General features: G+C 37.2%; 2 protein-coding genes across 5 annotated transcripts in view; both read left to right on the top strand.

Moving 5' to 3' along the window:
- Positions 1-1,592, top strand: part of LOC125238468 (4-hydroxybutyrate coenzyme A transferase) — a 30,260-nt gene extending 28,668 nt beyond the window's left edge. For both annotated transcript variants that reach the window (XM_048145827.1, XM_048145828.1), the window contains one exon: positions 944-1,592. In XM_048145827.1, the coding sequence (XP_048001784.1) occupies positions 944-1,128 (185 nt within the window). In that variant the 3' untranslated portion in view covers positions 1,129-1,592. The remainder of the gene's footprint in view (positions 1-943) is intronic.
- Positions 1,593-8,055: 6,463 nt separating this feature from the next.
- The window catches only part of LOC125238275 (casein kinase I-like), a 31,957-nt gene continuing 12,621 nt past the window's right edge, over positions 8,056-27,391 (top strand). Inside the window, exons 1-5 of one of the 3 annotated variants that reach the window (XM_048145561.1) lie at positions 8,056-8,310; positions 20,090-20,196; positions 22,545-22,666; positions 23,071-23,265; positions 25,848-25,947. In XM_048145561.1, the coding sequence (XP_048001518.1) occupies positions 8,179-8,310; positions 20,090-20,196; positions 22,545-22,666; positions 23,071-23,265; positions 25,848-25,947 (656 nt within the window). In that variant the 5' untranslated portion in view covers positions 8,056-8,178. Of the gene's footprint in view, positions 8,311-12,491; positions 12,751-15,051; positions 15,399-20,089; positions 20,197-22,544; positions 22,667-23,070; positions 23,266-25,847; positions 25,948-27,391 lie in introns of those variants that run through there. The other 2 variants (XM_048145562.1, XM_048145559.1) reach the window with 2 other exon arrangements.

Below are 27,391 nucleotides of genomic sequence, written 5' to 3'. Positions count from 1 at the left end.
TAAAACTTCAAAACCTTCATCTGATCTTTCTACTCTGACCGGCTGCGGTAAACCCATCATCGCCGTGGTCTCCAGCACCAAGCGAGGCGAGAGCAAGATCATACCTACTCTTAAAGTCGGTGAGTGGAATAATAAGAGATACCCAATATCCTGGCCAAGGCACCAAAAAGTAACAACCCCCGTTAAAACTTCAAAACCTTCATCTGTTCTTTTTACTCTGACCGGCTGCGGTAAACCCATCATCGCCGTGGTCTCCAGCACCATCAAGCGCGGCGAGAGCAATATCGTACATACTCTTAAAGTCGGTGAGTGAAATAATAAGGGATACCCAATATTCTGGTCAGGGCACCAAAATGTAACAACCCCTTTTCAAAACTTCAAAACATTTTCCATTTTGATGAGTCCGAGGACGGGTGATGCGAGAGTAAGACTGTGCCTACACTTAAGTAACTAACACACGGATGTACCGCATCTGTAAGCGTAGCGAGCAAAGAATAACTATTTCTCGCTCCCGCTTACAGGATAGTAATGGGAAGACCTTGCTGCGGTGTGATCCTCATACGGTCGTGTGTTAGCACAGTTAAAGTCAGTGAGTGAGGATACTAGTCAAGGCACCAAAATGTAACAACCCCCTTTCAAAATTTAAAAAATGTTCACCGAGATGAGAGCAAGATTGTGCCTACGTGGCGCGTTAAATAGGGTTATTGAATATCCTGGTCACGGAACCAATTGTAAAAATCCCCCTTCAAGACTTAAACAAACTATATCAACGCTGTTGAGTACGTAGACAGACGCGTCAAGCTCATCATCGCTATCGTCTCTTACGCAAGCGGAACTTCGGTCAGAAAGTAATTAGTAGACTGTCTTGACCAAACGTCAAAAATCAAAATGAACGTCTATTCTATTGTATTTTTAATTCACTCGTATATATTTTCATTTACAGGAGCCGGAGTGGTAACTACTCGGGCCCACGTCCACTACATAGTCACCGAGCAAGGTATCGCGTACCTGTTCGGCAAAACTCTCCGCCAGCGGGCCTACGAGCTCATCAAGATCGCCCACCCCGACCACCGCCAGGCTCTCGAGAAGGCCGCCTTCGAAAGACTAAAGTGCATGCCCGCACCTTAAATAATGACCCCTTTGCAAAAGTATTCAAGTAGCACCCTTTTGGGTTGCCAGTATAAAGAAACTACGTTATGGTAGTTTAAGTTTACCTAGTTGCATGATAAGTACACTGCCTTTTTACAATTTATATTGGCTGTTTGCAGTGATTCCATTATGCATTTGGATTGGTTTTTAGGGCGCTAGTGTCAGTAGTCTCCAATATAGCCTAATGTTACCGATTGCCTTATAAAATATCAATAGATAAAACTTATTGTTCAATAAATAGGCGATACCTCGTCATTAGATTATTTAAGAACACAAAATCAACTTATTTTTAATTCTTTTACATTTTGGTCGAATTTATTTATAGTATTTTTTTGTAAGTTATGTGCTTCTTGTAACACTGCGAATTTATATTGTTAACAGTGATTATTTTCGATTAATTATGTTGTATTTTTTATGTATTAAATGTACTTCTAGTTGAAAAAGGCTCTTTTTATTTACCTGACCTCTAAGAGCGTGCGCAGACAAAGAGCGGTCTGCGTTCTGTCAGAGTTCCGCGTTCTGGTGACTGTTGACCGCTCAAGAGTTCCAACGCCCACAGGCGGCGTTCAAATTCTCGCGTTCTAGTTTCGTTTGTGTCTTTGTACATGCAACATGTCACTGGAAAGTTCGTTCTCCTATGAAGAATTATTGCTCTTGTGGAGCTTAGGTATAATCTTCTAAAAAGAGAAAAACTAGGCAATATTTGTAGTATTTTTCAGTAAAAAATACTACCTATTAAATTCTCCTTACAGCGATTCGATATTTATATTCGCATGTCGATGAATAGTTTCATTCCTTGAGCAAAATCAAGCCTCCTTAATAAAAAAAGCGTGTGAAACGTGTATGTAATTATTTATTAAGGATAAAATAAACATAACAGCATTTCGTCGTGTACTATCCGTAGATTCGACCTCAGAAATCCCTCCTTTCCCTAACCAATTCATTATTTTTTCTGTGTTTGCAGAGGTTTGCAACCTCAGACATCCCCGCGTTCTGGCGTTCTCTGTCTCGGCGGGAAAAGAACACTAGAACGCGGCGTTCCACTTTGACCGCCGCGGTCAGACTGCCCGCTGTGTGCGTTGTTGCTACAGACTCTGTACATTCTAAAGAACGCAGAACTCCAGACCGCTCTCTGTCTGCGCACGCTCTTTGTCCTCTAACCAAAAAATAGTAATTAATCCATACTTAGAGCGTGCGCAGACAGAGAGCGGTCTGGAGTTCTGCGTTCTTTAGAATGTACAGAGTCTGTAGCAACAACGCACACAGCGGGCAGTCTGACCGCGGCGGTCAAAGTGGAACGCCGCGTTCTAGTGTTCTTTTCCCGCCGAGACAGAGAACGCCAGAACGCGGGGATGTCTGAGGTTGCAAACCTCTGCAAACACAGAAAAAATAATGAATTGGTTAGGGAAAGGAGGGATTTCTGAGGTCGAATCTACGGATAGTACACGACGAAATGCTGTTATGTTTATTTTATCCTTAATAAATAATTACATACATACCCTAAAAATACTAACAATACCTTATCAAGTAGCCTTAGTCAAGGATGAGATGAGTATACGCGTTTCACACGCTTTTTTTATTAAGGAGGCTTGATTTTGCTCAAGGAATGAAACTATTCATCGACATGCGAATATAAATATCGAATCGCTGTAAGGAGAATTTAATAGGTAGTATTTTTTACTGAAAAATACAAATATTGCCTAGTTTTTCTCTTTTTAGAAGATTATACCTAAGCTCCACAAGAGCAATAATTCTTCATAGGAGAACGAACTTTCCAGTGACATGTTGCATGTACAAAGACACAAACGAAACTAGAACGCGAGAATTTGAACGCCGCCTGTGGGCGTTGGAACTCTTGAGCGGTCAACAGTCACCAGAACGCGGAACTCTGACAGAACGCAGACCGCTCTTTGTCTGCGCACGCTCTTAATATTATAAATGGGAAAGAATAGAATAGAAAAAACTTTATTCAGGACGCTTAAACAATATAAATTACAAAAACATGTCACAAAAGTTTAATTAAAACGTCACTGAAAAGGTTTCCACTCGGCTTGGTGTGTGTCTGTTTGTTTGTCCGTCTTTCACGGCAAAACAGAGCGACGAATTGACGTGATTTTTAAAGTGGAGATAGTTGAAGGGATGGAGAGTGACATAGGCTACTTTTTGTCTCTTTCTAGCGCGAGCGAAGCCGAGGGCATAAGCTATTAAAATATAAGCCAAAAGAGAGACACAGTTTACAGATATGGAAATGCAATAGAACTAAATTATAATGTGTTCTGCAAAGATTTCAAAAGTACGGACAAGGTGCTTCGTAGTTCGCAGGTGTAACGTTGAGTGAAAAATTGAAAAAACTCTTGAATCGCGTTAGGGGAACGCTACAATGCGATTGGTTGATAAGCCCGGATCATGCGGGCGATTGGTCGCATAGTGTTTCGATTCTTTGTCTTCATGACGCGTAAGCCACGTCCTTACGAATAAATTATATAAGTGCTTGGCATCCGTTGGCTCGTTGGGTGGACGACATCCGAAAAATTGCGGGTCTCAACTGGATGAGATTAGCTCAGTTAATACTTTCTCAAAGATACCTGTATTCAAGTTAACTCCATTGTGAACATAGCGCATGTAATTACTCGTACTTTCGACCCCTTTACCTGGGCACGGACAATTAAGTGTTACAGGTATTCTATATAAGTCGTTATCTATCTATCTATTACGAGCATATTAAACTACTCTTTGCTGTAGGCTCGTCGAAGTGGAATTCAAATTATAATATTGGCAATTTGATTGCCCTTTGTTATACTTAGCTGGTTAAATATAGAAACGTGATTCAATGCTCAACGCAAGAGGCGTTTAAAGGAGGTCAAAAAAGTCGAGTGGCGTGGGTAACAATTTGAGGCGAAGCCGAAACAGCTGCCCAAAGCCGTCACGCGCACGCCCGCAGTATCGTTATAACAATGCGTTGCCATGGTTACAAAGCCAAACAATGCGTTTTCAGTTTTTTCGATACTGCGCGCATGCGTGGAAAGGCGGCGGACGCTGGCTTTGGGGAATAGACTTTTATGTAGGGTTTTAAAGATCTATGCACGACCTTGTAAATGACGAATAACAGTTTAGTAGAGGAGTTGTACGAGCATTTGTATGGGAGGGGTCATAATAATTCCCACAGAACCGGGGTTTGGTTTTTTAGGGTTCCGTAGTCAACTAGGAACCCTTATAGTTTCGCCATGTCTGTCTGTCCGTCCGCCCGTCCGTCCGTCCGCCCGTCCGTCCGCGGATAATCTCAGTAACCGTTAGCACTAGAAAGCTGAAATTTGGTACCAATATGTATATGAATCACGCCGACAAAGTGCAAAAATAAAAAATGGAAAAAAATGTTTTTTAGGGTACCCCCCCTACATGTAAAGTGTGGGCTGATTTTTTTTTTTTCATTTCAACCCTAACGTGTGATATATTGTTGGATAGGTATTTAAAAATTAATAAGGGTTTGCTAAAATCGTTTTTTGATAATATTTATATTTTCGGAAATAATCGCTCCTAAAGGAAAAAAAAGTGCGTCCCCCCCCCTCTAACTTTTGAACCATATGTTTAAAAAATATGAAAAAAATCACAAAAGTAGAACTTTATAAGGACTTTCTAGGAAAATTGTTTTGAACTTGATAGGTTCAGTAGTTTTTGAGAAAAATACGGAAAACTACGGAACCCTACACTGAGCGTGGCTCGACACGCTCTTGGCCGGTTTTTTAGTTCTTTGTGTGTGTCTATTTGACATACTGAAAATATAGTAAAATATATTTATGCAAAATGCGTTTTTTCGACCGCCAAAATTTGTATGAAAAATTACTGTGAAAAAAAAATCATAAAATTTATAAATCGTCTCTGGTATCAACTTATGGGGAATAAGGAGGCAAAAAAATTTATAGCGTTGATGTTTAGCAAAAATATAACAATTTTTCACTATTTTGATAAATTAAAAACTGATAAAAATCATCAATTTTATGAAGGGAAGTGATTGAAACATAAATTTGAGCAATGCCTAATTTTTTTCATAGGTACCAACACCGTGGTAAATACGGGTACGATCCGCCTGGTGATAAGCAGTCACGGTAGCCTATGACGCCTGCCACTCTAGAGTCTCCACATGCGCGTTGCTGGCCCTTTAGGGTACCTTTCCACCAGAGAGGCGCTACGTGAATGCTTGATATCCACCAATCATGTTCACTGTTCCATAAAGCATAGCTCTAGTGGGAACGGGTTCGACTATGCTGATTGTGGATATCAGGCGCATCAATAACAGATCTCTGGTGGAAAGGCACCCTTAACAGTCTTCACCTAGCTCGCAGAAGGAGAGAAAAAATTTTTTTTTTAATACTACGTCGGTGGCAAACAAGTATACGGCCCGCCTCGCTATGGACGCCTGCAACTCAAACAGTGTCACATGCGCGTTGCCACCCCACCCCATTAGAAAAAGGAGAGCAATGAAAATCCTCCTTTTGCGGTAAATGTATTTACTATAAAATTGTATTTTGGTGGGGTTGGGGTTAAATGTTAGTAGGTACATAAATTGTCGCATCCCAAACAAAATCTCTCGATAAAGCATTATATCGAACACGAGAGAAAACCCAAACCTAATAATCATCGGTTTTTCTAGACATAAATCTGCGCACCCTCACACCCTGGACCCGTATATGGTCGCACACTGCGGCTTCTTCTTCTTCAACCTAGCATTTTCCCGGCCTAGTGCCAGGGTCCACTTTTCTGCTCAGTCTTCTCCACTTCGCCCGGTCTTCGGCATTCTTAAGCGTGAGATTGTTCTCTTGCATGTCCGCTCCCACGACGTCTAGCCAGCGCTTCTTTGGCCTACCGGGGCCGCGTGACTTAGGGCCTTGGACAGTGAGATTAAGGCATCTGTTTCCGATGTAGGCTTAGGAGGATTTTTCTCCCGCGGACGCTTCTTATCCTGCGAGCCAGCTGAGGACTGTTAAGGGTGCCTTTCCACCAGAAATGTGTTATGTATATGCGTCTGATATCCACAATCAGCTTAGTCGAACCCGTTTCCACTAGAGCTATACTTTGTGGAACAATGAACATGATTGGTGGATATCAAACACATCCACGTAGCGCATCTCTGGTGGAAAGGTACCCTAAAAGGCCAGCAACGCGCATGTGAAGGCTCTAGAGTGGCAGGCGTTATGACGCCGCTTGTCACCAGGCGGATCGTACCCGTATTTACCATGGTGTGGTACCTATGAATAAAATAAATAACAAATACATTTATTCAGGGTTAAAAAAAATACAATAAAAAAAAAGTTAAAGTCATAACCAAACCCAAAACATGCGCGGATCCAGGGGGGGGGTCATGGGGGTCATGACCCCCCCCTGGAGCCTAAGTTGGCCATACAAATAGACCACGTGACCCACCCCTGGGGCCCCGGGCCTTTACCACGTGACCCCCCCCCTGGGCACGAAGCTGGATCCGCGCTTGACCCAAAAACCATACCAACAAAAATAGTTCGTGATCAGCAGCGCAGGCTTCGTCAAGTGGACATGAAACAAATCAGCTACAGGCTTTGTCACCTACACATACAAATGAAATAATCCGCAACAGGCTTTGTCAAACTTAAACACTATAAACTACCCTATGGTGCCACCCCGGATCGTAGCTGGCCCAAATGTTCCCATGACACTGGCCGCGTTACCTCGCTGTACAGCAAGGGAAATTTGTTGGACCAGGTACGATCCGGAACGAGGATCGCAACCCCAATCGCAATAAAATTACATTGCTGAAATTTATGTTTCAATCACTTCCCTTCATCAAATATATGATTTTTTATTAGTTTTTATTTTATCAAAATAGTGGAAAATTGTTATATTTTTGCTAATAATCAACGCTATAATTTTTTTTGCCGCCTAATTCCCCATAAGTTGATACCAGAGACGATTTTTAAATTTTAGAAAAAACGCATTTTGCATAATAGTATTTTATGCAACAGGCGTTTAAAGGAGGTCAAAAAAGACGAGTGGCGTGGGTAACAATTTGAGGCGAAGCCGAAAATTGTTATTAAGACGCCACGAGTATTTTTTGACTCAGTTAAACACCGTTGCATACAATACTTTTTCTACGACCATGCACATACTTTTGAATAGTTTTCTAGAACAACTTTCGTGAAATTCGCACTGTTTCCTACAAGTATTTTGACTTGTCCTCTGCTATGTTCCTGCCTCACCCTGTCGCTCGCACTCCCCCGCGCCGCCGCCCGCCCCCGGCCGGCGCCCCGCGGCCCGCTATATCCCTTAACGGCTACCTAACAATGCTGTAAGAGCTATATCGTATGCGTGGGTACGCGGGGCGCCGGCCGGGGGCGGGCATCTTTTATGTAGGGTTTTAACGATCTATGCACGACACGGTAAATGACGAATAACAACACGGGAGTAGAAAAATATATTTTACTATATTTTTAGTATGTCAAATAGACCCACACAAAGAACTAAAAAAACCAAACTTCGGTTCTGTAGGAATTATTATGACCCCAAACGCTACATCTCCTCTACTAGTTCGGGAGTAGAAAAACATTCAATTCAGACCGAATTTTGCTGAAATTTTGCCGCTTTCTTAGTGACGGAAACGGCTTGTCAGACTGTAGTTCAATTCTAGTGCTAGTTGGTCTCGGTAGTTTGCGCCAAAAAAAAAATCAAAACTGTTTTAAAATTGACTCAAACGTATTTTCACCTGCAAAAATACCCAACTATAACAGGGTCCAGGAGACACAAATCGGACTTCTCACTCGCCCTCTATTACTGTACGTAGACACTAGCGCCACATAGGAATCTGAAAGAGACGTACTTGATGTGGTCGGTTAACCGTTGTATCATCTGTCCATCTGTCATTATTTTCAGTTCATTTTCATTAGTAAATAATTTCAAAATAAATGGAAATGTTAGCGTGTTTAAAATAATAGTTTTAGTGTGAATTCGAGTCGTCTTAGTCGTAGTAAAGTTAGTTTATCTTAGTTGAACTATAAAATTATCACAATGCCAACGTTCCAGCAGATGCTGTCTTACAAGAAAGAACTTTTTATTGACGATCGGTATCGAGTTGTCCGCCGCATAGGCGGAGGATCTTTCGGAGATATCTACTTGGCAGTAGCTGTTGGAGACGGACAGGTAAGTAGCGTTCGTATTTCAGTTAAAATGTTTGTGAAAAGCACCCCATTGTGAAACCGATTTTCGATTCGCACAGTTGTCAAAATGTAACCTAGATTTTAGTTTAGTCAAGGATTCAGGTGTAATTGGGTGTACAGACGCACCGAACTCCGAAATAGAGGTCATAGATACCTACTGTCTAGCGAACAAAGCAATACTTCAATGCAAATAACATTTTGAACAACAAAGAGTTGCTCATTATTTTCTAATATCCTTATTGATTTGTTTGAAATAATGACAATAATTTTTTTGGCTTCATTTGAGGGTCATTAGAAGGCTACCACTGTGTATACATTGGCCAAAGTTAAAGCTGTGAATATAAAAATTGGTTAAAGCCCTACAACCAGTACTTAGTTTTGTTATTTATGTAAATTGGATGTGTTATGTACCTTAGTAAAGAAAGAAAGTGAGTAAATACTATACAACATTCCTAATATGATTAACCAGTGGTATTATTTTTATTTTGTACTAGCTTTTGCCCGCAGCTTTGCTCGCGTTAGAAAGAGACAAAAAGTAGCCTATGTCACTCTCCATCCCTTCAACTATCTCCACCGAACAAGCACGTCAATTAGTCGCTCCGTTTTGCTATGAAAGACAGATAAACAAACAGACACACACACTTTCCCATTTATAATATTAGTATGGATGGTATATCACAAAACTCTTTTCTTATTTTATTTTACATGATAAAAAGGCAACAAAGATAGGTATTCAGATTGATAAATGAATATTTCAAGTAAATATTATGATATGAAGTGTATTTCTCTATTTCAAGGGTTTTCATAATTAACTGTTCTCAGATCCGACTAATAATTCTATCAATTTGCTGATCACCTGTTCATCCTAAAACTGACACAGATAATATTATTGATAGAGCCCAGACGGGCAAGCATGGTCCCGAGATATACCCTATCATGTTGTTGCATCCTTTTCGCACTTTCTGTGAGTGCAATACACACTTTACACTAGTGTGCTAGGCTCACAGATTGCTCAGTGGTTTCAGTGCCCAATCAACATTTGCTCTCCCTTGCTAGTTTGAGAAGTTCTGTTCTAATTTATAAGCACCTGAAAGGAGTACTCAATTTTGATAAATATTGATCTGCAATACCATTATTTTGTGTTTAATCCTTTAATGCATATAGAAGAATAGAATTTATTTATTTAACATAACAACATAGTACATACAAAAAGATGGCTCGCACAAAACATACAATGAATGCTAAATAGGACCCTCACTCAGCATGATGCCACGGTAACCCGCAGCACTGGTTTTCTCTGAGGACCTGACTCACAGAAATCCAGAACTAAATATAGTACCTATAGTAGGCAAAAGCTACAACTGAAGTAGCAAATGTTGGTGTTTAAACTAGTCAATGTAATGACTGTTAATATCGGCAAGCAAACATGCCAAAACTATAGGTACAAATCTCTGAAAGAATGTTTGTGTGTAAAGATGTTTGTCCCATGGTTCGATAAAAAACTAAGTAGGAAACATGTGGTTTGACCCCTCAGACGGTGTTCCGGGCACATTCCATCAAATAAGTTTAAACACCTGATGAAATTAGCATTGACAGTAACTGCCCAGAGTGTGTGTAGAGGATGTATACCATGTTTTGATGGAATGTGTTCATAAAATGAGGTGCTGAGAAGAGATCTATTATTTGATAATGGTTTAAATATAGGTACTTGTAATATGATCCTGGCATCTATTGGATGAAGCCAGGAACATGTGCAAACTATATCTTCAAATACATCAATACAGAGGTGACATTGTCACATGTGTGACGAAACCCCTTCATCTTTTCCTTCTTTTTCTAGTTGTGATGAAAAACATGTTTGTGAGTTGTGAGCTCAACTGTACCACAGTTTTGCAGTAAGTGCATTGATGCTTGAATTAAAGTTTGCAGTAAGCTGAAATGTACTGAGGAGACGTTTTTTTAAATTACATTCAGCGGCGTGGCGCTGACGTCTGATCCGCGTCGGCGGACATGCGTCTCTTGAGTGTGGACGGTCCCTTACGTATTTGTATGAAAAGTTGCGTCGCTTCGTGAGCGCACTTTCATACTAGCCCATGGTCGCGACAAAAAAGTCGTTTCGAAAAGTCGCCCGTGGGCGCACCCTCTAACGGCCCAGCCACGACATTGGTCTCAGCGCGACAGCGGTGAGCGGCAGCCATACGTGCGAATGAAAAGTTCCATCGCTGTGTCTCGCTCCAATGTATGGCCGCCGCTCACCGCTGTCGCGCTTAGACCAATGTCGTGGCTGAGCCGTAAGACGGCATCTGGTACAGGCAGGCATTCATGCAAAAGGACTACAGCAGTTGTTTTGGCATTGGCAATTGTCTTCTTCCACGCCGAGACATACGCCATTGCCTGTGTACACGAGAATATGGCTAGACAAACGCAAGGGAAGAATACCTATATACTCAGCGACAGTCAAGCTGCATTTAAAGCATTCACAACGCCCAGAGTGGACTTTAGACAGGTACCTTGTGGCATCCAGGCTTAGAAGGCAAAACAAGGTGCAACTAATATAATGAAAATTGAGCTGAACTTACCAAAGTCGAATTTGAAAATAATTTTATGGGTCCTGAACCATTAGTGGGCCTTTGACAAGGAACCATTAAAGAGGACTTCAGAGAGCTACCCATGAACCTCATCATAAAACTCTGGAGATAGTCGAGCGAGAAGCTCCTGAACAGCTAAAGACATGATGCCAACGTCCACTCACCTTGCAACCTAAATGGTCGCGTACCGTGCGGTTTCAGAGGAATTTCCTCCCGCGGACGCTCCGGTTGTGGAATGAGCTCCCTCCCGAGGTATTCCCGATGAACTACAGTATGGGGTTCTTCAAAAAAGGAGTGTACAAGTTTCTAATGGGTCGGCAACGCGCATGTGACACATGATAGGTTACGGTGACCGCATTCCATCAGGCGGACCGTATACCTGTTTGCCACCGACGTGGTATATAAAAAAAAAAGGATCTTAGGATCATTGGCGGTAATTGCACAAAAGATCCCTATGGGGTCAGTGTATCCGTAAGGGCGCTTGTATATAAAATTGTCCTTGATAACAGGATATTGTTCAGCTTTTTCCTATCCAACCTTTGATGGCTACATAAATTATCAACTTTATAAACGATCGCTTGGCTCATGGTTCTTTTTTCGAGTCTGTGTCGCATGTCCACCTTGCCCAGTCTCAGCTTTAATTAGCTAACATACGACCGCACCGTACGGCGACCTTGGAGTTTTCTCGCGTACGTGAAAGCGAATAACAAAGAACTCTTTCTCGCTCTCTCTTACAGGACACTATGCGGATGACCTTGGTGCGGTGCGGACATGTGTTATTAGGCTCCCCACAGACAGTCTTAAAAATTCATAATCTTAAAAAAAACTTGTATGCAATCTGACAGTTCAGATCTGGTGCTTGTCAGTGTCAGTTTGAACTGTCAGATTGCATACAAGTTTTTTTTAAGATTATGAATTTTTAAGACTGTCTGTCATCGCCAAACTATTCTGTAAGTGTGAGCGAGGAAAAGTTGTTTGTTTCCTCTCTATACTAGAGATATTAAGTAGCCAACACACGGTCGTGCGCCGCAACGTAACTTTGAAACTTTTCAAAAGTGTGAGAGAGGAAACAAACAACTTTTCCTCGCTCACACTTACAGAATAGTTTGGCGATGATCTTGGTGCGGTACGGTCATGCCATGTGTTAGCATTAAGAATATGCGGTTAAAAATCGACTTCGCTTCAATCGCTTCCCAAAAGCGGCTTTTAGAATTCGGAATCGGAACCTTCGTTGCGCGATTTGAACAACTTTTCAGGGTGATATTTTCTACCAAAAAGGAATTATTTAGGTCAGTTAGTACTGGCAACATTATTGAACTGGCACGTTCAGAAACTTCATTGAATCTGTAGTGAAAATGGTCTAATCTTTTCCCATCAATCAGCATCAAAATGTTTTTGTTGTTAGAAGTACAAGTTAAAATTAAAGAATGATCTTAATAAATTTATTGTATTAGTCATTTTCCTGTATTATTTGTTCTGTTTCGTATATATTTCCATTTTCGCAGTTTCTTCTGTTTAGAATCAATAAATTTGCCGTGGGCATGGGATTGTATTCAGAACGTACCTCGACGTCCATTCATCCATGGATTCCGTCACAGTATCGTAAAATGTAGCTCGGAATTCTATCATTGTTTTTATTGCGACATTGCGTAATTTTGTGAATTCGGAATATAAATATTGTGCTTTAACCGTGAAAAACTAATAAAACCTTCAAGATGTCTTTCATGGTCTCAAGGAAGGAAATATTGATTACTGGAAAATATAAGGTCGTGAGAAGAATCGGTGGTGGATCATTTGGTGACATATATTTGGCGATCAACATCTCAAATGGCGAGGTAAAGTAATCTAATCTTTATGTTTAGAGCATGCATTGAGATATATTTTAGTGCTTCCACGCGTCATGTATCGCGTTTACCTTGGCATAGTAGGAGGAGGGGGGGGGGTATAGGAAGCCTATGTTAGCAAAAGCATCGAAAACATAATAATGTTACTTTGCAGGTGTCATATTTTACTGACGATAATAGTTTGAAGTGCTCATGTGACTACTCAAATAGCTGTTGAAGAATTTCATTTTCTATTGTCATTTGCATACATTCTGTTTCTACCTACAGTATGTGATTTAAATAGAGATGCGTGAGATAAACTTTCTCAATGTCTCGGGAAAAACACAAAAACTGTCTTTTCAATGCAATATTATCACTTTAACAGGGACTTGAGTGCTCTAGACTGCTGTTAGTTATTTAAACAAATAGACAATTCTATGATGTCAAAGTTATTGAAGGTAGATTTATTGATCTGGTCCATTGATTATTGCTTACAATTGCTAGAAGGTCACTAATAACACATGAAGCTACTTGAGCTATTTGGAAACAGAAGTCAAATATGAATATTGCCAATAGAATTTGCATTAAAAATTCTTGGTATTTGCAAATTTATTGCATATAATTATTTAAATGAAATTAATTTTGAAATTAAATTTCATTTAATTGTGTTGTAATGAAGAATGTGCAGTATATTTTACCACTCCAAATATAGGTCATAAAATCAGTGTTAATGTCTGCAGTAGTATATGAAAATGATTATTTTGTCCCTGGATTACTCCTGTACTCTATTAATACACAATTTGCCCTTAACCCCTGGAATGCCAAGGTTCAAAATTTTCTAGGGATAATTCCTAACATTTTAATTTTGAAGTAAAGTCCAAATTGTCTGTGACAGATATGGGACTAGGCATTCAAGGGGTTAATAGGGTTACTGAAGCAACTTGTCCTACTCAAATATCTATAGATTTTATGTAACTGTCATTAAAATAATACATTTTGGTGTTGGGCTGCCAACATATTATGTTATTAAAAAAAAATCAATGGACATATTTTTGTCAAAGGTTGAAAGTAAATATAAATCAGCGGGGATTTCTATTGTATGAATAATTCAGTATTGTATAGCTTGCACTCTCTAGTCTCTATGCACTTGTGAAAGTAGGTATGCACTTGAAACAACCACTTAGAAGTGTTTGTGTCATTGGTTAACTCTCAAGTGTTGAAGTAACAGAGCAGACTTGTTAAAAAGAGCAGTTAAATTATACCTCAACAGCATTTTGATGAGTGACGGAGATAGGCTTGAACACACAGGAACAGGAATTGATTTCTGCACCAATAGCATGGTCGCGCGATAAACGATAAAACATCAGGCCGTCCCTATTGCACTTACAAATAATGCGAAAGGCGCAGCTTTATGTTATGCCTGCCTGGTCACTAAAAGGTAATAATTATACACATAACACTGACATTGGCAAATTCATCCTGTGCAAATTGGCAGGGAGTAAAAGACAAAGTAGAAAAAAAAAGATAAAAAGATAATGAATCATCAGACTGAAAAAGTTTTCCAATACATTATTCTGTCTTAGTTATATTAAGCATCCATAAGCTAAAGTGTTATCTTACTTATTCAGTCTAATGGTAAACATGAAATTGGTTTATTTACCACCACTGTAGTTGAAACAGAAACTACATAGTAAGAATGCTTTATCCGCCATCTATTTCTGAGAAAAAAACTGTTTTACAATGCTTCAGTAGATCTGTGACCCACTTTCGTGGTGCATCTTGCTTTTACAGTAATATCTCTACATTTCTACTATTTGTAGATGATTTTCGTTGTAGAGTTGATTATTGACATGTTTCTACCTTATCTGTTTATGTTAATAAAATGTGATAAGCGTTTTGTGTTAGTAGAAAAATTAATATTAGCACAAAAACGTGACTACGTTTGTTTGATTCATCACTTGCAGCAACAAAATTACACTAGTAACATTATGATTAGATTAATTTCATTAGTAATGGTACCGTCTAGTTAGGTATTGGCAAAGTAAACCATTTACTAGAAAGAGAGGAATGATTTTAATGTGTATTCAGAAAGTTTCTCAAATTTTGTTAAAATAAATGTCCCTCTCTCACTTCATGTTCTACTAGAAAGATGTTTATTTTTTATTTTATATATTCAGCAAAATTTATAAATTTTAATAAATTTTATTTGATATAAAACAGCTGTGATGTATTAAAATTGGTAGATTTTTTTATATTGTCGACATGGCAACATTCCCAATCCAGGTAGATTTTTTGCTTCTCTTGTAGCTGGCATCACTGCCATTGTGACGTCACGGTAGATAGGCTGACGACATTGTCTCTAGACTTCGATTAAAAATGATTTTATGCAGTTTTCCTTAGTATTTCTACGTCGTATTGTGTTTTTCAATAGTTATAAACCCTAAATTATAAAAGTGTTGTGACAAATCTGCTCGGTGTGATGGACCTTTTATAAATTTAGTGACTACGAGTGATGAAGGCAAAAGAAAATGGCTACCTTCGAACGCATGTTGATAGCCAGGAAACATGTAATTATAGCTAATAAATACAACGTCGTCCGCAAAATCGGAGGTGGAAGCTTTGGAGACATATTTTTAGCAATAAATATCAACGATGGAGAGGTAAATTTTCAAGTTTATAATTGGACGTATTTATGCAGAAGGGGACCAACCCACACATCTGTCAAAATTGAGTTATGTATGCAGAAGATGTTAAAAATGCATCTTACACCCCCTACACAAAGATCAAAGCCATAGAATCATTTTTACGTATAAAATCATTTCGTTAACAAAGTTACCAACCCACATTTTCACTGTTACATTATATTTAAAAAGATCCAAGCTGTTTAGTACCTTACTCAATATTCTTTGTATTTATTTCAAAAAGATCCAAAGCACATGGTTCATCTATATAATATTGTTTTATTTATTTCATAAGAGACCAAGCGGGTTGGTTCCTTTTTAAAAAATAAAATCTGCACCGTCGAAAAGATCCAAGTCGCATGGTTCCTTATTAATTTTTATTTTTTAATATTAAGTAATTAACTAAGTTCTTTGGTTCTTGTTTGCATAATTAAAATTAGCTCAGTTTATGTGTTCATAAAGATCCACATTACATGGTTCTTTATTAAATGAATTATATTTTGATAGTTAAGGGAACTATGTGCCTTGAATCTTTTTTGTTTATAAACTTTGTATACTTATTATTTATCACACTCGTATAATATATATTTTTTTATTATGATTTGTTATGAATAGAGTATGAAATGATAAAAAAAACATAAGTGTCTGAACAAATCGGCGTAAAGCGTAAAGAACTGTTGCAAATATTTACAACTAGCATCACTGTGCTTCATGTCAAAAAAAAACGGACGTATTTATTTGGAAGGGAACCAACCTACACAACTATAGTTTTGAGATAAAGCACTTTTTGTTCATAAGTTGTATACAAAAAATATTAACGGCTTATTTTTTTAAGTTAGATTGTCAAGTGCTGCAGTATGGCATTGTTTATATTGTTTTACTTAAACAAGCCTTGTAAATGGAGTTTTAAGTATAGTTTTCTCTTAAAAAGGCAATGGTTCCTTTTAGCAAAATTGGTTAAGTGAAGGTTGGTCCCTTATTGATTTATAGGTAATCTAAAAGGGTATACAAAAATAATGCACAATAATGGCAAATTTACTTTATTCGTAAACATAAACAATCTCTAAACTTATATTATATCGCTTTCGTTAACTATTTTCTTAGAATTATTTGGAGCCGGAGTCAACGGAGAGTACGGAAGAGGCTCTACACTTTTGTCAAATCCAGTTTCGGTGAGTAACTTAGAAGCATTTGAAGCAGGAGTCAACACAGAGTATGAAGGGAGCTCTATACATTCTTTAGATTGAACAGGAGTTAAGTTTTTTTGTTAAAACTTATTTTCAAGTAACTTCCAATTAATTTTGTGCGATCTGTAAGTGTATTAAGAACATTTTCAGCATTTCCGATATACTTCATTTCAGATTTTCTTGACAACCGATTCAGATATCTGCAGGTACGTATTATAATTTTTTCTGTAGCTTATAATTTGCATGCCAGTGTTTTTAATTTTATTTCACTGCAGCAAAACCCTTCCGACTGAAGAATTAAATGTTTTCATTTACGTTTACGCTAATAATGATTATAATAACCATTCCTCTCTGCAACATTATTTGTAGGACTAACGTTTCGTAATAATATTAACATTTATTTATGAACGTCCTTAAATGAATAAAAAGCTATCTCTATTCTATGTAAGCATGTATATGTAAGTATGCAAATGCTGGGAAAAACGCTAAGAAGATGATGATGAGCTTGGGATGGGGTTACGGTGGAATTAATATGTGGTAGGGTTAATGTAAGGCTTATTTTTCTTCTAGATGGCCTGGGTTTGCGAAAAAACGTTAATTCTGAAAATGTGGCTTCTCAGTTGCATAAAAAAACCTTGAAAACTGAAACAACTAATGGTGCTGTGAGCCTATTAACTCCTGTCCAATTTAAAGAATGTGTACAGCTCCCTTCATACTCTGTGTTGACTCCTGCTTCAAATACTTCTAAGTTACTCACCGAAACTGGATTTGACAAAAGTGTAGAGCCTCCTCCGTACTCTCCATTGACTCCGGCTTTAAATAATTCTAAGAATATACTTAGTTTACGAAAGCGACGTAATCGCCGAAACTGAAAAAAGTGGACCTCCGTACTCTCCGTTGACTCCGGCCCCAAAGAATTCTAAGAATATAGTTTACGAAAGCGATATTATATAAGTTTAGAGATTGTTTTTGTTTACAAATAAAGTAAATCTGCCCTTATTGTGCATTATATTTGTATAACCTTTTAGATTACCTATAAATCAATAAGGGACCAACCCTCACTTAACTAATTTTGCTAAAAGGAACCATTGCCTTTTTAAGAGAAAACTATACTTAAAACTCCATTTTCACAATTATTTTATGTCTTCCGTACATGGCTAACTTATAAGTCAGGCTGTTAGTATTTTGGGGATTTGTTCTTGAAGATGGCGGGTAGGGCGTATTCTTGGCGTATTTACTGTATGTTTGGGGACACACTGTTGTCATATGTGCTATACAGCTGTGTCGTCCGTGGTTGATTTACGTAACTTATTTGGGCTACCACAATATGCCTAGAGCCTCGATCGAAACTCGCAATAGTCCTTTGTCATCAGAAATGACTCTGTTAGTAATTCGATCAGCTTTATAATCGTAGTTTCACTCATTATTTTCGTGGTATTTTCCACTTTAGTCATCTAACAAACATGTTTTGCCATGTTACATATCGCAATACGAAAGCCTGCGTTAGGTTCAGTGTTGGAATTGCACAATCTTCGTTTGCAAGTGAATTGGGTCAGATTCTGCATAACAATGACCTTGTTTCCAAATTTCAGATTTTGTTAAGGTATTTTCAGCAATCGGTCATTATCAGTGTAAAAAATTGCAGAAATAAACTGACTTGTTTATTGCTGTCATGTTTAGCTGTAGGTTTTTTGTAGGTCACTGGTTTTTACGTATTTGTTATTTTGTGTACAATGTATTAATTACTGCCATGAATCATGCCAAAATAAACATTTTTAAAACCTCAAATTCCTACACAGATATTTTTTTTAATCTCAGTGTCTGAAGAATACTTCATACATGAATTTAAGTACCTTTAGTTTCTATGCTTGATTGAGTTTTATGGCTCAAAGTTCCTGTTTCCATGCACTGGTTAAATAATTGCTTGTGTCCTGTCACTAACATCTGTCACGGTCCAAAACCAGTTTATGGGCCTTTAAGAATAGAAGCAAACATGTTTGTTACTTGGATGTAGCTTACCAAACAGATTCCACTCCATAAAGCTGTAGTTTCTATTGATGAGAAATCATGAATTTCAAGACATATTTTTATTTGTTCTCCTTATAATATATTCAGCTATTGTATTGTTTTTCTAGAAAGGTTTGAATACCATGATAAAGGATAAAACTATTACATTTATGTTCAAATACTGCCAAATTTAAACTAACAGTCTTAAATTAATCTAATTGTAGCCACTGAGAACTACATCAAAACATCAATTTCATGATGTTGTACCAAAATTAATTAGATTTGCCTTTGCAAGGTTTTCTTAATGGGCATAGCATATAATATTATGGGTGAAGAACTTAGATTAACTTGTAAAGCAACAAAATTCCAATTTCTATAACTAAATAAATGAATATAATATTATGAATTGGATAGACGTCAATGGAAAGAGACTTAATCGCGTATAACTACATATTAAACTGACCTCCAACGTTTCAAATTTTAAAAATAATTATGTGTAATAATCGTGAAAGTTTAAATCAGAATTAAGGAATTGTCTAAAACATCTTTGTGATCTAATATTAGTTATGACAAATCTGTATGCTTTATGATAGTGGTTCTCACAAGGGCAAATCTAGCTTAGCACTCAGAGAAGTCACATAGTCAAGTTTGATATCTGCCATTGGGTTCTCAAAATTGACTCTGCTTCAAGCCACCAAACACAATATGCTATTTTTTGGTTCTAACACTTGCTTGACTGAAAAGGGAGCAAAAAATATTATTTGTAACTGAAAAGTATGAGTAATTCCCTGAAACAGAGTAAGTTACCAAATATTTTCAAGTTTCTTTATTTTATTAATAGTGCAAATTGAATAGTAGTTCATGAGCTCTGCCTACCCCTTTATGGGATACAGGTGTGATTATATTTATGTATGTATGCAAATTGAAATACAATATATAATATCTTATGATTAAAGTAAGCTTATCTAGAGATAAAATAACACCAATTTGCATCATAAATAAATAACATGAGTTACAGTTACATAAAATTGGAAATGTAGGTTAGGTTAGTTGTAGGTAGGTAGATTCCCTCCATAGGTCCATAGATCAAATAGGCTAGTTTCCTATACTTAAAATAAAATATTTTAAGCAGTACACAAAATAAAGCACCAGCCTATAATTAGTCCCAGCAAAAATATGCACAGTAGTTATTTTTAAACATAGTTATTTTTAAACATAATTCCTATTTAATAAGTCAAAGAGAAAGATATAAAGTAAATGTCTTTGTCATTACTCCTCAGTATTTCATAGTAATTCCATATAGTAAATTGTTTTGACAGTTCATAAATAGAAGCTGATTTGACTGGTAGGAAACTAGCCTATTTAAAAATGGACAGTTACTGCCTTTGCAGCTTTGGTGAGACTTGAACTCTTGGTCTTGATGAAAAAAATGCATATACCTAGTAAAAAAACTGAATGTTATCATGTTTGTTGCAGGAGGTAGCAGTGAAGGTAGAATCTATAAAAGCGCGACACCCACAACTTCTCTATGAGAGTCGAGTGTATAAGATGCTCCAAGGGGGCATCGGGATACCACACATAAGGTAAGTTGTCTTTTAACAAATGCACCATCTCACAAAGTATAACACATCCATATAAATATCCCTTCATGTGGCGTTCATAGTTGTCTATTTATCTGAAGTTTTACTTTCTAATAATGCATAAAATACAAATGGACATGTGGGACCTTGTGTGACCTTGACAGATGAACCTTGCAAATTCAATAAATGGTTCATGCAACACATGACTAGTTTACATTTGGTTGTAAGGTCTGACCGACACTATGGCCCGCCAAGACTAGTCTGCTGAGACTTCTTACAACATAGTTCGCGGCCGAGAATCTCAGTTGGACCTAATTTTGTTGTGGAATGACTAAAACTAAAGTACTAACTTAATTCATGTGAATGTAACATATTATGCAAATCTATCTGTCTACATATAAATTACCCAATTAAGCTATGTATTTATTAAAAATGTACCATAAGGATTTCTGCTCTGAATAATCCGTGTTTGGTTGTAAGTAGGAGATAATTGTTTTGATATTAATCTAGTTCGTCACGTCGTATTTATGCAAAAACAATAACATTAAAAACAATAAAATATAACAAACATATTCACCCAATAATAAAACTTTCTAAACAATATTCTGCTGCTATCGAGTAGGTTATTAAACAGTCATTAGTTATAGCTATTAGTATATTAGTCATAATATGGCCTGCATATTGAGCCATTAGTATCATAATATCGACTTGACTAATTAGGCAGTTTTCGTCATTTTGTAAGGCATACGTGTTTGTTTTTATTGTTATTAAACATGAGGTATGGTAACCTCATTAATTTCGTATGATTAGTGGTAATTATTGAAATATACTGACTAGGTAATAGTATTATTTATTTTTGGTACGGCAGAGTATAAGGTAGTTTCAATTCAGTTGAGGCCACGCACACTATAACACTGTCATGTAAAGACAACGAGATTTTGAAATTAGTGTTCTTACCGTGTACCGACTGCAGATTCAACAGTGAATTGCAAGAAAGACCAAAAAGTTTCTATTAACTATTTTGTTAAGAATTACGTCTATAGAACAATTTTCAAACAAAACAGAAAATAAAATATCTCGTATGTGATTAATTAATTGTCAGATTATGATTGTAACATTAATCGTAGAAATCAAAGATAATATGTAATAGATTGCCTTATTTTATCATCGTAGCTGTTAAAATGGTGTTTACCTATTTTTTCATTACTTATTTATTAGCAGACATAGAAGTCGCGGTAGCAATAACGTCAATTAACATAGGGTATACTTATTTAGAAGTGAAATTTCATAATGAGCTATAAAGTTCACCGGATAATACCATTACTGCTTTTAATACCATTAATGATAAGTATATCAATAAATAATAATGTTTTTCAAAAATATATTAATTGGTTTTTTTACATTCACTCACTCATTTCATTCATTCATTTTTTTGCAATCAGTACTAATCTTCATTTAGCTGTGTGTGTTATCATTCACTTCAACCTCCGTGGAATTACCTATACATTCATGAAACATGATGATGATTGATGATGCTTTAAAAAATAGTAGTTTTATAATTGGAACACTACCTCTTTAGTAAATAAAGTTTTTTTTAAGTATTATTTTGTCTGTTATTCATTAAATTGCCATGCCAGCATTATTCACAAATCCAATTAAGATAAAATAAAACCTTGAAAAGATAAATGTGCCAAGGTTAGGTGAACTTTCGAATCAGCATGGGAAATTGTGAAGGCTATTCAGGCATAATACTTAATCAATATAATTGTACTGATTTTGCAGTTTTCGGCAGTTTGCCTACTATGGTAAATAATAAAGTCATATTATTAATTGTTTTTTACTATTAAGGTTATTCATTTAATCTTAGTTTTTAATTGATAATGGCATTAAAAGTACTGTTTACAATATTTCATGTTAAATCCACCTACAAAAAATAGGTTAAACCCCAAAAAATTACATGAAGTTTCAGTCAGATCTTATTTTATTATACATAAGAGGGATGATCTTGGTTCGGTCTTATTTTATCGACGTATATCCAGTTTTACGTGAGAGATCGGTTCGATCTTGGTTCGGTCTTGGTGTTAACAAAAAATAACTCGCTGTCAGTTTTGTTAAATCGACGTCATAAATTTGCACTAAACTTAACACAAAAACATTGATTTTGCGTGATGATCGGACTGAGTTAATATCGGCATCGGTTGCTAAGTCAAATCTACCAAAAAAAAAACTGATTTAAACAATTATAACATATGACCACCACACCACCACCAAATCACATAAAAAGCCCTTGAAGTTATAAGTTACTTACGACCTACGAACTACGTGGATAACAATGATGTGTATTGTCCCAGATGGTACGGCTACGAGAAAGACCACAACATCCTCGTGATGGACCTGCTGGGTCCATCACTCGAGGACCTGTTCAACTTCTGCTCGCGCCAGTTCACCATCAAGACTGTGCTCATGCTGGCAGGTTGGTATTTAATGCTTATTTTAGTGTTCCACTGTTGGGCAAAGCCCTCCTCTCTTTTTCTTCGTCGACGTGGAGGTGGGAGAATTCGTCTATTAAAGTGTTGTGTATACTGTACAGATAATAAATAACCAACTCAATTTAAGTAATATTAAGGTAATAAAAATAAAATGATTAGGTATTAAATGGCAATAATTCTATAGAATTTTAGATTGTCGAGTGATAACTGAAAAAAAAAACAAGTTGAAAGAAAATGCTTTTTGGTTTGAACATTATTTTTATGTCATAATTAGCCTAGTTGGCAGTGACCCTGCCTACAAAGTTGGCGGTCGTTTCGCGTGGGATCGTATTCTGTACCCACTCACCTTCATTTTAGGCAACTTTGTAATTTCTTTTCCCATCGACAGACCAAATGCTTGGCCGCGTGGAGTTTATTCACTGCAAGTGTTTCATCCACCGTGACATCAAGCCGGATAACTTCTTGATGGGCATCGGCCGCCATTGCAACAAGCTGTACATGATTGACTTCGGACTCGCCAAGAAGTTCCGCGATCTGCGCTCGCGAGCGCACATCTCGTACCGCGAGGACAAGAACCTTACTGGTGAGTGTTTAATGATCAGCCATCATGATATCAAGCCAGACAATCTTTAGGGGCATTGCCACTGCAACAACTTTTGTACATGAGACTTTGGCCTAACCGAGAAGTTCTACTATCTGCGCTCACGAGCCCACATCTCTTACCAAAGGACAAGAACCTTACAGGTGAGTGCTTCACAAATAATGCAATAATCTTACTTAGTCCATCTATTTTCTACTACCCACTCACTACTGGATGAAGTCACGGTCAGCAAGATCAGACAAGAAATATTATATATTTCTTGTTCGATACTTGAGTCCAGCAGTTTATAAATATTATTTTAAGTAAGTTGTAAGTATAATTCTTTATTGCGCATCATACAGTTGAAATACGCAGTCAACCTACTGCCTAGCCTAAGTACGTATGTACCAAAACACGGGCTTATCGATAATAAGGTTTTAATTGGGTAAACATGACATATTGTTAAAATAGGATAATGTTACAAAATATTGAAATTGTTTTCAGGTAAAGTTTGTGTACAGTTGTTTGTTGACCTGATAAAATTATTGAATTATTCATAAATTGTAATCAGATTCAATATCAAGTCTCAAAAACGGCGCAAAATAAAGGTTCATTGAGTTCTTTGTTTACCAATACCCAATTTTGAATAAATACATGACAACCTTCACTCTGTCCCAAATAAGTCATAGTAAGACTCTTTCAGGGAAATCCAGGTCGTCACTGTTAGTTGTTCATACACGGCACAATTTACAATAAAATTCCATTAATCATGTCAATTGTTTACCGCGGGCGTAGCAACCCTTTCAAAATAATAACATGGCTACCGCAAAGGTAGATACAATTACTGACAATGACAACCCTTAGCTCCCCCTCAATGACTTAGAAATGGCATGATCGCGCCCTTATAACCCCAATAAAGTTGTTTGGTTGCGTGTCTACTGTCCACCGTCGTCATGGTAACGAGGAAGGCTTCAATAGTAAATAGATCGATTTGAATGATGCGTGACTTTCAGCGGTAGCAAGTTTTTACAACTCTCATTCACTTAAAATGGAAAAGAAGAAAGAAAAACATGCGATGTGACGATAGTTCTAATAGTTAGTACAGTAGTTATACGGTCTATTCAAAAGTTATGGAATGAGCGACAGTTACTAAACTATTCTTAGGTGCGATAAATCTTGGCATTGACTGAAATATGGTAGTAGATTATATGAGTAGGGAATTTATCATAACGGGCAGAGAGACGTGCATATACAGGCTGTATTTTGATAGCGGGTCAGGAAGGGCAGCTATGAGATCCCGTAGTCCTACGTGAAAATGGTCTAAGGAGACCATCCATCGATTTCAAATTGAGTGAAAATGCCATTTACAGAGTTTGGAAAAATCTGTAAATGGCATTTTTCATGAATTTGAAATCAATGAATGGTCTCCTTAGACCATTTTTACGTAGGACTACGGGATCTCATAGCTGCCCTTACTGACCCGTTATCAAAATACACCCTGTATAGTAAAAGCTTTCAGGGGTTTTCGGAATCTGTTTTGTATGGACTTCTACAGATATTAGACAATTTTAGGGAACCCGTTGGGAATCGAGTTGTAACGACGCTCCGCCACTGACAATTACTTAAACATTCAATCACATTTCATATAAGTACTAACTTGTAGATGGGAACTATATTAATAACATTATCAGTTTTATGTTAGTCAAAAAGTATGCCTACTAGTTGGTCGCCAAGTGAGTCGAGTAGAAAAATTTACACAACCTCTAAAAATAATCCCTAACAAAGCATTTCGTAAACCTAAATTACGAAACACGATTTCACAATCGCTTCACCAACATCAGTCTAAAAACGTGCAGGTACCTTACTCTTTCCATCTTCAGGCTTAACTTGAGAAAATCGATGTCTTGTGCTAAAGTTTGTACAGTTTTTTTAAAACGTGTAAAGTACAGTAGAGTTCTCAATTATCATTACTAGTCCTTATGTTTCATGAACAATCTAAGGATCTTTTAATCTGATTTACAGACGCAATTTCATATGAAAAGGAAGACATTTCCATTTTTCCCGTAAAGTTATTGGATCTCAACCATAAGGGCTCTTCTCTGTTGGAAAGCCGATTTACTTACACTCGCCATCCCTTGATAAATTCTGCAGAAGAAAATCTAAATATATAAAAGAAGAAACTGATTGACTGACGTTGATATGTCAGTCAATCAGTTTCTTCTTTTATATATTTAGACACAGCTGAAGAGATGCCAGGTTTAGAACGTTAGGTTCCCTTATAAGGTGTAGAGGAGCACTAAGAAAGGATTTTTTTTAATTCACCTTAGGGGTGAAATGGGGGTCAAAAGTTTGTATAGAAAAACAAGATTAGTTTGTTGTTCCTAAACATATATGACTTTAGTACGCGGGCGACGCCGCGGGGATGGATTGGGTCTCTCTTGAAACCGGTGTTTACCTATAAAGAATAGGTATTAGGATGAAGAAATGAATTTGAAATACAAATTCACAAACTCGACTGTACCATTCGTTCTCAAGCCTCAAGAAAACAGCAACATTTCCCAATACTAAGTTTTATACGGTTTCAGGTACCGCTCGCTACGCGTCGATCAACGCCCACCTCGGCATCGAGCAGTCGCGGCGGGACGACATGGAGTCTCTCGGCTACGTACTTATGTATTTCAATAGGTGAGTTCTAAGTTAAGCAAGATTTTTGGGTTTCAGAGAGATAGCAGAACTCTTATTGCGGGTAGTAGGTGTCTCAGTCATTTGCGATTGAATCTAATGATGGAATGGGATAGTCTGTAACGATTTAAGTTTTTTTTTATCGTAAAATGTCAACGCGTTTTACCCGGTATGGATGGGAACTTAACAAAGACAAATTCGAGTGGAAGAAATGAGGGGAGGTCTTTGCCCAGTAGTGGGACACGAATCTAGGCTAACAAAAGGAAGTACATACATTGTTGACTTTAATAATGGATTAACTTCAGTGTCTAAAAAGTGAGAAATGTATGTAACTATCGATTTGTATAGAATGTATCTTTTATTGTAGACAGTTTAACCTACCAACTAAAATATTCACATTAGGTTCTACTGGTTATTTCGAGTTACGTTCGTTATACTTTTCAGCCGAAATCGCTGGAAAATCTGTATCAATCAATATTGCAGTCTAAAGTCTGTGTTGTGATGCAGAACAGAACCGACATGTTTATGAATGAGTGATATAAGATTAGTCATGCAATGCTTGAACTTGAGCCAACTCTTCAAACTTCACATGGCGTAAGTTGTTTTGGCGCATTTGTGGATATCTTTCAACGCTTGTTTCTATTTTTGAGAACAACACAAAGTTAAATGAATTATCAACATTTCTTTTGTTAAAAATAGGTACCTCCTTATTATCGTACTACACTACTACCATCTTTAGACTAAATGTTTTCCTACAACCATTTGATTTAGATATTACTCTCAAGCAGCTTTTCATAATATGATAAAGAAGTTACGAATTTGTCAAATTCCGAAGCACGGATGTATGAAACAAAAGTGCCGTCAACTATTATCTTACCTTTGTCTTTTCAATATTCACTATTCTTCGTCAAAATGTTTCCATCACTTAGCCGTGAGTCAAGATCACGCGGTGACTCATCTCCACTAGGATACTGATACCGTGATACCGCAACCCGTTAAGGACGACACAAAAAACCTGTTCTATTTTCGATTTTCTACGCGTTTTTTCGTAGAGGCTGTGGCGCGTATCTGTCCAAAAGTTATAGGTTCAGTTAAATTTAACGGCCTGTTTAGGAAATGTATTTATTAAAGGTACGTTATATGCGTATTTGAGTACCTCAAAATTATGAAATTTTATCAAATGATACGCACTTAAATTTTTCAAAATTCATCCTGTAGTAGTTAAGGCAGATGTATTTAATAATAGATTTAGTGCGACTACTTTTTGCTACTAAAATATTCACACAGAAAGTTCCGAAATTGTACCCCATATTGTCTAAATCTTAACAGAATAATTGGTAACTTTCACATCCTAGATGGATATAGTTCGTCAAGATCGCGAATGTAAAAGCCATAATACGATCCAAACTTCGCAACGATCAAGTATCGTCCATTCACTTGTGAAAAC

This window comes from Leguminivora glycinivorella, chromosome 23, assembly GCF_023078275.1.
Source record: "Leguminivora glycinivorella isolate SPB_JAAS2020 chromosome 23, LegGlyc_1.1, whole genome shotgun sequence".
Classification (NCBI taxonomy): Eukaryota; Metazoa; Arthropoda; class Insecta; order Lepidoptera; family Tortricidae; genus Leguminivora; species Leguminivora glycinivorella.
This window is presented reverse-complemented; position numbering and strand designations above follow the sequence as displayed.